Source organism: Embiotoca jacksoni, unplaced genomic scaffold, assembly GCF_022577435.1.
Source record: "Embiotoca jacksoni isolate LCO1_2020_lvr unplaced genomic scaffold, fEmbJac1.0.p SCAF_19, whole genome shotgun sequence".
Lineage (NCBI taxonomy): Eukaryota > Metazoa > Chordata > Actinopteri > Embiotocidae > Embiotoca > Embiotoca jacksoni.
The window spans coordinates 3,906,435-3,920,211 of NW_027185329.1; the positions used below are offsets into that span (position 1 = coordinate 3,906,435).

General features: G+C 41.2%; 1 protein-coding gene across 7 annotated transcripts in view; it reads right to left on the bottom strand.

Moving 5' to 3' along the window:
- Nucleotides 1–13,777, bottom strand: part of LOC138200422 (discs large homolog 1-like protein) — a 101,096-nt gene that overhangs the window by 21,571 nt on the left and 65,748 nt on the right. For 6 of the 7 annotated variants that reach the window (XM_069153059.1, XM_069153060.1, XM_069153061.1 and 3 more), the window contains 2 exons: nt 11,349–11,505; nt 10,576–10,678 (listed from right to left, as the gene is read on the bottom strand). In XM_069153059.1, the coding sequence (XP_069009160.1) occupies nt 10,576–10,678; nt 11,349–11,505 (260 nt within the window). Of the gene's footprint in view, nt 1–3,006; nt 3,093–10,575; nt 10,679–11,348; nt 11,506–13,777 lie in introns of those variants that run through there. The other variant, XM_069153065.1, reaches the window with a different exon arrangement.

The following is a 13,777-nucleotide window of genomic DNA, read 5'->3' on the forward strand; positions in this document are numbered from 1 at the left end:
TCAAAATCAGTGTTTATAATTGATGCACGATGTAAATTATTCAACATCACCGACTGTAGAATGTATTATTGTGATAAATGCAGCAGCGTTGATGGAAATAACAAAAAACTTGTCAATGTCTTCTGAATTGCCAGTTTGTTTCACTTCTTTAATCTACAACTACAAGTTTGTATGAATGCTGCTGAGCAGCTAAATAGCAATGCCCATTCTTAACCACGCCCACTAAACTCTGATTGGTTAATTGTTTGTTTAATTGAAGAAAACATGTCAGGGGGGCCACAGCGGTGATTCAAGCATCTGAAACTTGGGAATCATTGCCTTTTAGTCTTTACTTCCCTCCTCCTTTTCTTCCTCTCAACAATTTAACACATCTGTAGCTTAACTAGACTATCGTACAACTCAAATTAAGTAAGTCAAAATGATTTGAAAGTGAGATTGTTCGTGAAACATACTGATATAATACTATAAACTTGTGACTCAGATTAGTCATACAGAGCATGTCAGATAGATCTGCCTTCAGCTGCTTCCACATTGTGCTGTAGGTGGAAAATGGGTGAATACATGATTTCACACAGTGACGTTCGAGCGTCTCAGCGGTGGCGTGATACAGCATCACTGGCGCAGAAATTTCATGGAGTTATTAAGTTTTCATTTCCTCTTCGGCTGAAATGTTACAGATCTACTGGAAAACACCCGATTTCGGGGTTTAAAGTAAAATAACTTCCACATACTGGGAAGCAAAACAGATTTCCAGCAAAATGTCTCAGTTGTTTGCGTCCACATTCTCACCCTTACACAATGAAGCTCTAATTAAATTACATTGTATGCAGTTTTTCCCTCTTAAACCCGAGCAGACCCACAAATACTCCAATGAATTTTTAAACAGCACTTTTAGTTTAATTGCCGGCAACAACTGTATACTCGTCTCTCTTGAATGACAAGTAGTAAATTGCGAGAGAGCAACTGGTTGGCCAATCAATGCAAAGTGCAACGGTTTGCTCAGACACTCAGCAAAGCTGCCTCATGCTTCAGTATCCTCCTGCTACATGCAGCAAAAACACTCCAGTTTCAAACCAGTTTTTTTTTTTTTTCTTTCCCAGTGGCCATAAAAATGTCATTGCGCCTCTTTGGTTATAAACTTGCATTATTTATGGAAATGCACGAAGAGAACAAAAAAATGTATGTGCGATCGTGGTTTTTACGATGATAGCAAAAAGTACGATTGCGATACTTTTAACCAGCACGATGCCGTCTCTGCAGGGCTGTAAAGTGCCGTATTTTGATCCAGAATAAACAGAACATATGTGTAATAAACCCTCACTGACTGTCTGAACACCACACGGCTTCCCTGAAACCTCTGAACTAACACGCGGATGACAACGCCGCTGGCAACAAGCCTGAAAAAGCTCCCGTGAAGGATGTCCCTGTGTGTGTGTGTGTGTGTGTGTGTGTGTGTGTGTGTGTGTGTGTGTGTGTGTGTGTGTGTGTGTGTGTTTGTGTGTGCCTGAACCATTACTGTGGACTGCGGAATCTAATTAACCCTGAGTAATTCGATCATACTCGAGGTACACGTACACACACACACGCGCGCACACACACACGCACACACACACACTGATCTAAAACCTGCGATATCTTTTGCTCCCGATTTCTATTTACCTTTCTTCGGCTCTCTAACCAGATCTCAGCTGACTTCCCCCCCAGAGCATTCATTAATCTAACACACTGACACAAACAACTAAACTGCACTAAAAGAGCTCAAAAGCCACACACCTCTGAAATCTCGGAAATACTCAAAGTATCATGGATCTATGGTACTTTTTTTCTGCAGCTACAAATTGAATACCAGATCGATTTTTGTGTTCGTTGACAAGGACATTTACCTCCAAGTGTTTACTATAGAACTTGCTGCATTGGGAAGCTGAATATTATAAACTGCTATAGGTCTGTATAATCACAGAAATCACAAGCTCAAACATCACATGGAAGAAAAAAACAGCTCCAATCATCCCATAATACTAAAATCTAAGTGACCTTATGCTCAAACATATTTACTCATTTGTTCCTTTAATCTTAAATATTTTTCATTTCCTGACCCTGGTGTGCCATTATCAGTTTTAGATCAGCTCAAATCCATCACAAATTGATGGATTAACATGCGTGCATTTCTGTTGGTTTCAACTGCATCACCAGATATAAACTTTCACATCATCAGCATCTTAACTGTCACTGTCAACACACATTGCCTCAACGCAGCATTATGGGATTAAGAGGAAGAGAGAGAGAGGCAAACAGAGGAGGGAGAAAGGAAGATGAGAGAAAAAGAGGAGGAAGAGGAGAAGGAAGCAGATTATGAACTGCGATTGGGCTCAGAAAAATCACATCTGATGGGTGAAATACAGAATTAAAGCAGTTTATCAATCAGTGACAGACTAAAAACAATAGAAACAAAGAGACTGTAGAGACACAAAGGGACGCTGTTCATCTTTGTGATCTGAAGAACAAAGAGTGTGTTGCAGGAGAGATATTAGTGTTATTGAGTCCTGGACAGAAAGACAAAGCCTGCGCTGCCAAAAGAAGCAGCTCTGATCATCTCCTGTTGGAAGAGCAAAGCTGAGCACTCCTGCCGAGGAGTCACAATCTCAAACACCTTCGCATTTGAAGCCTCTAAACCCAAACTAGAGGTACAGTAAAAGTACCACACTAAGAAAAGAACAGCAATGCTGAATCCCCACTGTTTCTTACACCACTGATAATTTGTTACACTGTGAAGGACAACAGACCGAAGACAGTGGAGGAGCCAGTGCTGCACCAGTGGACGTCGGAGGGTTAAAACAGATCCTTTCTGAGGCTGAACAATAATTCCTCAAAACACTCAAAGTCACTGAACGATGTTGTTGGTAAACAGCGGTGCCAGGATGTAACCGGAGGCAGGATGTTAATAAGTAAACCAGTTCGCGTATGTCTCCCCCCCCACACCCCCAACTCCCTGTCAGCTGTACTCACGCGCTGCTGGAAGACAGGCAGCCTCAACGTCCGCGATGCGATGCCGGCACAGTGGCTGTTTCAGATGTGTGTGTGTGTGTGTGTGTGTGAAGAGAGGGAGGCTTGAAGCTTCAGAGCCTTCGAGATGTGAATGAGAGGAGAAGCAGACAGAAAGACAGAGAGAAGAACCGGCTCCACGTTGGATTCAGCGTTTGAGAGAGCACGGAGCGGACGAGACGCAAGTGTGTGTGTGTGTGTGTGTGTGTGTGTGTGTGTGTGTGTGTGTGTGTGTGTGTGTGTGTGTGTGTGTGTGTGTGTGTGAACAAAAAGTGTGTGTAGGTATGTGTGTAAAAATCAAGTCCAGTGCTGCTCAGAAACAACAGATGCTAACTCCCTCACTCTCTCTACTACACTCCTCTCTTGCTCTATCTCTCGGTCGCTGGTGCGTTCGTTTTGCTCCTCCCCCTCTTTGACAGCAGCTTGCTGTAGGGCGGAGACACACAGACACACACACTGTTTCCTCAGGTCACTCATGCAGGAAGCTGAGTCGATGCCAGGCTCTCCTGCCCTACTTTGCCCCAGGGAGTCGGTCTACAACACCCCCCCCCCCCCCCCCCCCCCCACACACACACACACACGGCATACCTTGACCAAGCATTTTGAATATTGATTTTTGGGAAGCGTAAGTAACAGCTCAATTCATAGTTCTTTAATTGATTGTCTATTCATTTTATATGGAAGCAGCAAAAAAAATAAAAATAATTAAAACAAATGAAATGAAACTCTTTCTGGTCTGCATGATTTATGTTTGTCTGCGTCTCCATCTGTGTGTCTTTCACTCCATCACCAGTCGAGACTTCACTTTTTCGCTGTCTGTAAATTTCTTTCTTGTACGTGGTTTTTGCTTACAAGAAATCTTGTACATGTAAAAAAAAAACAACATGACTTAAAAGCATCTGCATCCTGTAAAAGTGAGCAGGCTGTGGTACAAGCTTTCATAATGCCCCCCAAAAAAACAGACGTGAAACTCCCCACGAGTGATAAGACGCATCGAAATCAGCGGATATGAAGTTTCACATGATCGCCGTCCAACTGTCAACACACATCACCTCAGTGCAGCATTATCAGATTAAGAGCAGGAGAGGGATACAGACACACGAAGAGAAGGAGGGAGAAAACAAGATATAATGAAGAGAGAGAGAGAGATGGGAAAGTGAGGAGGAGGAGAGGAAACTGGGAGAAAGAGAAGGGGGGAGGGGTGATGACAGAGACTAATGGCTTTGGGGCTCGTATTCCCTCCTCTCCTCTCCTCTCCTCTCCTCTCCTCTCCTCTCCTCCTTCCTCCTAATTGTGAAAAAGTAAATATTATATTGTTGTTTTGGGACCTCCTTGATGACAACACGATACATCGCAAAGGGTTTGTCTTGATATAATAAATGTGAATATTCATGCTCTTTCATCTATTTTCTTTCCTGCAGGGAGGAGCATGGATCATTCTGTTTTATGTCTTTATTGCGTAAATATTTTGTAACTTTTTACAACTAAATTTAAAGATACTCAGTGGCTTTTTTTTTTTTTTTTTTTTTTACCAGTTAGAGCACTGTGCAGTAATGCTTCAGTGGACCCTTGTTTGTTTGTACCACACAGACAATATGCATAACTGCTGCCAGTTAATTGCAGCTTCACTAATTAAGAGTTTAAGGCGGTGAATATAAGAACAGCAGCAATGCAACAACAAAGACAAGGAAAAAGACTGCTATCTTGCAAAAATGGATGTCAACCATGCATCATTTAAATATTCAAAAAAAAATCAGATTGTTAAATAATAATAATACACACAATGCAACACTAACTTTATTTAAGAAAAACTTCATTTCTGAGTTTTTTTCTTCTATTTTTCATTTTGCTTCTGGAAAAATACAATTTCTCCAAGGGGATGAATAAAGGCTAATTATCTTCATTTTCAAGTCAGTATGTGGGTTACAATGTGTTTTTAATCATCGCGTGGATGTATATCTCCCTACATAAGTACAGGAGGCTATATATAGTAACCGGAGCGTGAATGTAAAACCTAATTGCAATAGGAGTATTTTTGCTGATATAAAACTTATTTGGTTGATCAGATCCATATAAAAAACACAAAAAAGAACCAAATTACCCAGTAAGTCTGTTTTACAAGTGTACTATAATCAATACAAGGCTCTGGTTCTAAAAATAGCCGCGCTGCAAGAGTCTCATCTATAATTGACATGGTACAGTACAGCAATCTATCCTGGTATTGATTAAGTGATCAGATTGCAGCAGAGATGAAAGGAGAGAGGAGGAGGATAGAAAATAAAAACAACTAAAGACAGAAATGCCACGTATTATTGTGTTTAAACGTGCATTGTCGTCACGGTGACGCGGCATCGCACCGCTAATCACAAACCTGTTACAAGTGACGCCTCAAATCCCCTAAATCACACTTTGTGGGCGGTGAGTCAGACCCTTCCCCCAGACACCAGTAACACTGGGGAGCAGAGGAGGAGCTGACGGGTGGAGAGGAAGGAAGAAAAAAAAAAAGAACGAAGGAGGAGGAAGGAAACTGAGAGAAAAGAGAAACGACAGAGCAGGAAAAGAAAGAAAAGCACTTCATGGATGTATCCAGCACATTATATTCCAACAACTTTGTGTGTGAAAGCCTGACGATGGAGCTGCTGTTAATCTTCTACACAACAACTGTTGCACCACACACACGCACACGCACACACGCACACACACACACACACACACACACACACACACACACACACACACACTGTCTATGTAATAAGCAGGCTAACAGAAGTGATGATAATCCTCTCTGCATCACCTCAGTATTACTGCTGACACACACCGCCTCTGTGTGTGTGTGTGTGTGTGTGTGTGTGTGTGTGTGTGTGTGTGTGTGTATGTGTGTGTGTGTGTGTGTGTGTGTCATGTGTGTGACAGTGTGTGTCTGTGACAGTTGTGTGTAATCCCACTGACTAATACTGCTGTCAACCTGCAGGCATTACAGCCCCACATCAGGAAAACTTGACGGCACGGGAGAATATCACACTCAAAGGTCAGCGCAGCAACATTTAGTTTTTTGTTTTTTTTTATTAATGAACATCCAGATGTTTGTCTGATCAGCACAAACAACAGCTGGACTGGATTCTTGAGAAGTGAAGGAAGTGAAGAAGCTGCCTCTTGAACTGCCTCCTTTTTACCCACATGATGCTCCACGATCAGCTAATACCAAGCGGCAACCAACAGCGACGTCACCCATTGGCTTATGAAAGGCTGTTATGAAGCCTCAAATATGGATTTTGGCCGACGCCATTTTGCTAGTCCCGAGTGGAATTGGAGCCGGAAGTGACCATATTTGGACGAGCTCGGGGGGGAGCGAGCGGTGGATCCGACTCGATCTGATTAAAATCCTGACAATACTATGTACCGCCAACCGTTAGCCTGTCAATCAAACAGACACGCAAAACCGAAATAGCTTCTGGACAAATTTTATTGACTGAGAATTTTATTAGCGTAGCAGAACAGAAGTCTATGGAGCCGGAGGATTTTTGGAGCCAACCTCTAGAGGCACTCGGTGGTATTGCAGCTGAAGACACTTCCGCATCGGCTTATTTTTTCAGACCCGGAAGATACGTCGACTTTTATATACAGTCAATAGCTCACACAAAAACGGTTCCCAATAACTCAATAGCAGCGCTGAATATTTACACGGTCAACTGTAAGATTCAGCAAATAGTATAAATGACAATTTATTCTTTTCATGACTGTCTGATGATTATATAACGTAAATAATAATCTGTCAATGTGATGTGCTCATAATATGCTTCTACTGCCACACCATGGAAATAAAGTGAAGTTTATTCTCTTTGAAATAAGATCTTACAAAAATAGTACAGATGAAGTTATTTAGGATGTAATCCAGTCCAACAGCCTCACCTGGTCAACGACAGATGTATTCACTTAAAATAGCCTGAGACATAACGAGGGACGCCTGCAGTACTAATGCAGCATGACGACTTCTCAGACGAACACACTCCATCTGCTGCACTTTGAATAAACACTGATCTATATCTGCTGCATCAGCTTAAATCAACCATGTCTCTCTCTCACACACACACACACACACACACACACACACACACACACACACACACACACAAACGCCCCCCTCACCCTCCCCCCCACACACACACACTCCCTGAGCAGTTCAGCTCTGTGCCGTGCTGCTCCATGTTTTGGCTGCGGTGGGCAACATATTTAATATAAATAACAGAAGGAGACCTGCACACAGACACTTTTCCTCTCCTGGTGGAGGTCATTATGAGTTCCTCTCTCTTTGGCAGGAAGTGTGTGTGTGGGAAACAGAGGGAGCTCTGCTGGTCGCCGCATGCTGGCGCCACGGGGACGGGACAAACATGGACCTCAGATGGACACGCGCGCATGCACACACGCAGACCAAAGCGCAGCGTGGACAGAAGGCTTGCTATAGAGTGCACTCAACAGTCACTAATGAGGTCTGTGGGAGAGTCACGACGCAGACACACAATAATCTTTGACTCGTGGATCATTTTGGGAAAACTGGAAACATTCAAAATGAGAAAAGCTGTATTATTATGACGCCTAATTCGTGGCGTCACTGTAAGAATGCAAACAAAGCCAAGGTAGAGCTGGACCGAACCAATGGGCTTTGTGGAAAATGTGGAGTTTAATTTAAAATTAGCCTTAAAAGGTGTGTTTAATTAAAACGTATGGTCGTTTTGTATTCAACAGTTTCCTGTTGGATTGCAATGTGTTATACTGACAGGTGTTTCAATTATTTTAAAGCTTGGTTAATGTGTTACTTGTAGGGAATATATACTGTAGTTCAACAGCAGAGAAATCAAGAGAGAAACTCAAATGGATCTGTTCATCGCTTTTGACACATCTCTTCAAACTTGTGTGAATCTGACACAATACTCCGTACAATACTCCACAGATTTTTGGTGGCACACTCCTTTAGGACCTTTTTAGATCTCAGGGTGCTCTCCGTGGTGCTGAACACTCCAACACGCAAACAGAGAACACAGGTGAAATTTACTGGTGTTCTTGCTGGCATTTCCATTAAAAAGAGTGTTGCAATGCAATTAATATCAGGGTTAATATGTCAGTATCAATACATTCACCTGTGTTCACCCTCCATAACTTCTGTGCTCTCTCTACTTCCCTGCAGAGAGACACAAGAGTTCACCCCTGACTTTAAAATACAACTGTTCCAGACCGTTTTCAGATATTGTCTTCACCAAAGACCTACTGTGTGATATCTTGGTGGCTGAGTACTGGTGAAAAAGCTTCAGTAAAGTCTATGAATGCACTTAAAACTAAAATTAAAGTGTGTCCAATTTTAATTACTCATATGGACCGGACTATGACTTGAAAAAACAAAAGTCTTTTGTTTTTACAGGAAAAATCTACTTGGAACTGACTATTATCAGCACAGTGAACTGGTTGTAATTCTTTCATTGTTGATGGAGCAACAGAGCCGACTTTTAATTTTGTCAAAATGTCAAAGCTTTTAACTGCAAATCGAAGAAGCTACAGTATCTGAGCTTTCAGATGGATTTACAATATTTTACTTTGGCCACTTTCATGCTTGTGTGATCTGAGTTTGGGATATCCTTCTTTTTCCAGTATCAATTCATTATCTGCACCTGAAAAGAAACTTAATTTAGGATCTTCACTGAACCACAGACTCTCTCCTGAAATGTAAATTCATAATCCATAAATCATCCTTGTACGACCTTTGAGAAATCATAATCCATACATCATGGTTTTCAGCATGATTTATGGATTATACCGTCAGGCTACTTGCACGGGCTTCCAAGACATTTGCATACTTTAGCTGCTGTGGAACTTCATTAGGTTCTGACAGGGACGTCCACTTCCTCATGTACTTTACCCTGTTACATACAGTACGAGTTAGGCTAATACCATTTTAGCCCGCACACTTTTTGACGGGATAGCTGAGGCATGTATTCACTTAAAGCCTCATTACTATGCATCATATCTAACTAAAATTCTGTCTCAAACTTAAATGTTTAGTGATTCTAAAGTCTGCAACAGTATTTAAGGTTTTTACTGACAGTTTCTTCCTCGTTTCTTCATCAGAGAAGACGTACTGTTCTTGTCATGCAGTCAAAGCCTTTCGAAATCAAGATTGACAAGCTCCAAACAGTTTACACTTAATGTCAATCCTTCAACACCCGAAGGCCCCCATTGGCAGTCTGACCACCCTCTCCATCTCTCACCGGTCTTTAGTACAAAGCCTTATATTGACCTGACTAAATAATACTTGATTACGAGTGGGTCCAATGACATGTATTTAAATTATATTAGTGTTTTGGATTGAGCCTTGCGACAAATTTCGACTTCCTTTTCTGGCATCTAGAGACTATGCCGGCGAGAATTAAAAGTAATTTATCACAAACATATCTAATTGCTGAACATATGCAGGCAAATTAAATTTTACTTTTATATTGTGGGTTAAGCTTCATTTCTCCTCTCATGCTGAATAATACATGATGCTACCAGGAAGAGTCTCACACAAACACATCACACACCCACAGCCTCTTCCAGCAGACACACTTCTGAAGTGAATCAGGGATCCGGGGGCCTGATGCTGCCCAACTGTGTGCATGAGCGTGTGTGGGTTGGTGTGTGCTATGCTCAGGTCCCCACCGCCATGACAGCATCCCATTAGCTGAGCCAATCAGCACCTATAACTGGGTTTCCTAGGTTACGGGCTTCTCAGTCACTTCCAGTGGACAAATATCCAGGATGGTGCTTGTTGGGAACCCCGGTGTGTGTCTGTGTGTAGGTACATCATTGTGAGGACAGATTTGAGTGTTAGGCAGTGAGGCTGGTCGTCGCTTACTCACATACAAATGTCTGCTGTGTCCACTGATGACTGCCAGGTGTTACCGAAGGCAAAGACAAAAGCGGCCTTGAAAGTCATGAGCTCATGATTATGATATGGGAAGTCACGTGTACAGTATGTTTATGGTGTTTAAGAGGTTGAGAACACCGATGCTAGTCAACGGCAACATGGATGGAGTTGAGGAGCCACAGACACGAACAATTTAGCGAGCTAGCAGGCGGGAAAATGCAAAGACAAAATAACAGAAGAGATGAGGCCAATGGGATCATCAACATTTTCTTCAGACGGATTATTAAATTACACAGAAAACTCAATATGACTAAAATTACGACATATTAGCCCAACAGCCATTCCAAAACCAACTTCATGGCCTCCACCAATTCCTTAAATGTCGGCAAATATTTCACAACTCAGTACCTCCGAGCGTTCAGAAAACTGTGGAGGTCCGAAGAGCGATCAAATAAACTCAGCAAACACAGTAAATATGACAGATCTACCACATCTTTGTGTTTTCAAATGCTTCCCGTTTTTCTCTTAACCGACAAATCGTCTTCTCCATGTGGCATAGATGTGATGTGGTGAGTCATTCATGAGTCCATGTATCAAACCAGATGGATGGACGTGTATGGAGTATCTGCAGTACTCACCCTCTGGTCTGTACTGTGCTACTATGGTAACGTTCTGTCCTGCGTTCTTCAGAGCTGCGGCTGCCTGCTCGTGTGTTGCACTGGACAGGTTCACCCCGTTTACCTACACACACACACACACACACACAAAATTAGACCCAGGGCGGATCAATAGCAATAAATGTATAATGAGACGTTATTAAAAAAAACCTGAGTGGGTCAATAACTCACACATGTAGTATTTATGTACTTTGTGAAAGCCTGTTTTATGGATAAAAATCCTTCCCATGTCAGTACTTGAATACATGAATACAGTAATTCTCCAGGGACCGTCAGTGTCTCTACAGTCTGAGGATTAAATCCAGCTTGAGTTCTATCTGAAGGAAATTAAAACTGTATTTCATTTGAGTGGAACACGCAGTACAACACACACACACACCAGCCGTTAGTGGGCAGTGACTGACTGGTAATGTACAAATAAGATATTACATGTTTACTTCTTTTCCTGATTGCTGTGGACAATGGAAATAATTGCAAAGATGAATCTGGACAAAATAAAACTGTTCAGCTTTAGTATAAATTTTACACTTATTTTGAATTGTGTGATTCTACTTTATTAGAGATGGACGCACGAAGTCGAGGCTCTTCAGGAAAATAAAATAACAGTAACAGTGACCGTTGTTGTTTTTATATTTCTCAGTGAACTGTGTGTGTGTGTGTGTGTGTGTGTGTGTGTGTGTGTGTGTGTGTGTGTGTGTGTGTGTGTGTGTGTGTGCGCGCGTGTGAAATCTTACCGACAGGATTCGGTCTCCCTTTTGCAGTTCCCCACAGAGATCAGCTGGACCTCCAGCAAGAATGAAGGAGATGAAGATTCCCTCTCCATCCTCCCCTCCAACGATGTTAAACCCAAGACCTGTAGAGCCCCTCTGCAGCACCACCCGTCTGGGGTCCCTGGAAGAAACAAATCAAACACACACACACCACCGCATTAGGGTAAGAGATGATGGTATCCATTTGTTTTTTTTGCATAAATAAGTGGGTTTCTAGTGGTCCAAGCAGCATAGCTGTGTTCTGATTCTTCTTCTTCTTCTTCCTATTCTTATTTTTCTCTGCTAAAGTGATTGTGCAGCAAAACCCATACAGTAAAAACTCACCAAATTTGGCATATAGGCTGGAAATTGCTCTCACTACCCGGGCACCAAAAATGACAATAATTGCCCAAAAGGTGGCGCTGTAAAAATCAACTCTACGTTTCTGCAATTATCTCAAAAACGACTTGGGCTTGAATCAAAATGACTTCACTATTTAAATTCTGTAGATTTATCTGCATGTATGCTCCCATATACATCTGCTGTAAAAATGCCAACTTGTGTGAACCTCTGGAGACCCGGAGATCCCTGATTCAAATCCACTAGTGGACAAATACAGTTGGTCAACATTGTTGCAATGTTTGCATGTAGTTTACTTTCACGTGCTTCTTGTCTATCACTGGTTGCAATTTGCTCGACCACAACCATTACCTCTTGTGACTATATATATATATATTTTTTTTTGTTTTGTTTTGTTTTGTTTTGTTTTGTTTTGTTTTTTTGTTTGTTTTGTTTTTGTAATGAATAAAGGCAAAGTTATTTATATAGCATCATTCAGCTACAAGGCAGTTTAAAATGCTTTATAAAGAAATACATTAAAACTGATGTATCAATAAGAAAGTAAAATTTTATTTTTATGAAAGTAAAAACAGGCAAAGTTCAAAGTTTTTTACAGTGATATAGTAGTACATTCAAATACAACATTTAATCTAAATTAAAATTGCATTTAACAGTAACATGCAAATAAATAGTTAAATATTAAAAAGAGTATTTAATTTACTGAAGTGTCACTGAAAAATAATGTATTCAGTGAGCTGACAGTTTTTCAGGTATTCATGACGCTTGTTGAACAGATTTGATCAGTCAGTTACGACTGATGACACATTTCAATAACTTATACTGAGAGGATTTTAAAACATTTAAATATTGCGACTATATTAACTGTATTGTCTCTATCTACAAACTCTGACTATAAAATCTGAAGCGATAAACATGGTGAATCTCTTATTCACCATGTTCACCAGCAGGTGTCATCATTGCACTTTCTCAGTTTTGAAGCAACACCACGCTTAGTGATAACAACTACACCTGCAGGTATGTCTGTGTTTTCCTAGACACACACTTCTGATTATTTCATTGGTTGGTACTTGATCAATCAATATGCATGAGCTTGAATGTCCTAAAAATAAAAGCCCAAAAGGGAATGCAAATGAACAGAAGAGAGCAGTGAAGCAATCACAACTGGTTTCCAGTGGTTAAGTTAAATGACTGACTTCTTTCCTGTTGTAACACCTCCTGAGCCTTTCCAACTGACCAACTATAGGTTAAATTCAACTCACTGGATCAGTATCGGGAGCCAAAACCGTCTAGACGGATTCTGTGAGGTGACATATCCACATTAAACATGGTTTATTTCTCAGTGTAATTAAATCCAGCAACATTATTTAAGGTGACTCAGGTTTTAGTGTAACTGCAAATGTTGGCTTCCATGCAGTCTGCTATACGGATAATACATCTGAGAAAAATGGAACAGAAAGCCTGAATAAATGTTCTGGAATTGAAGAAGAAAAAGTTGAATCATTATATCTATTTCTCGTTCTGAAAAACAAATGGATGAGTCACATATTTCATCCAAATAAGTGTCACAGCAGATGTAAAACAATTGCCCTCACTCAGTGGACATTTTTTCAAGCCTGTATTTGCATGACTAATCAGAGAGCGGGAGAGAAAAAGATGAAAGACGGAACGAGAGAGGAAAATAATTGGAGGAAAGAGAAGGGCAGACGTCAAAATGACCATTCTGCAGTCCGTCTGCAGCTTATCAGATTAATTATAATCAAAGCAAACTGATTGGCCCAATGGTTTATGACGAAATGAGTCATATTCTGGTAACCACGGTGATGCCAGTCAAGTGACGAGGACTGTGATAGGCTGTAATCCCTCCATTAAAATGGATTAAAGACAGTAGAGCAGCAATGAGTGTGTGTGTGTGTGTGTGTGTGTGTGTGTGTGTGTGTGTGTGTGTGTGTGTGTGTGTGTGTGTACATATGTGACCTGAGTGTACACGCCAGACAAAATTTGCAGAGCCATCTGCCTATTGCCAAACACACACACACACACACACACACACACAC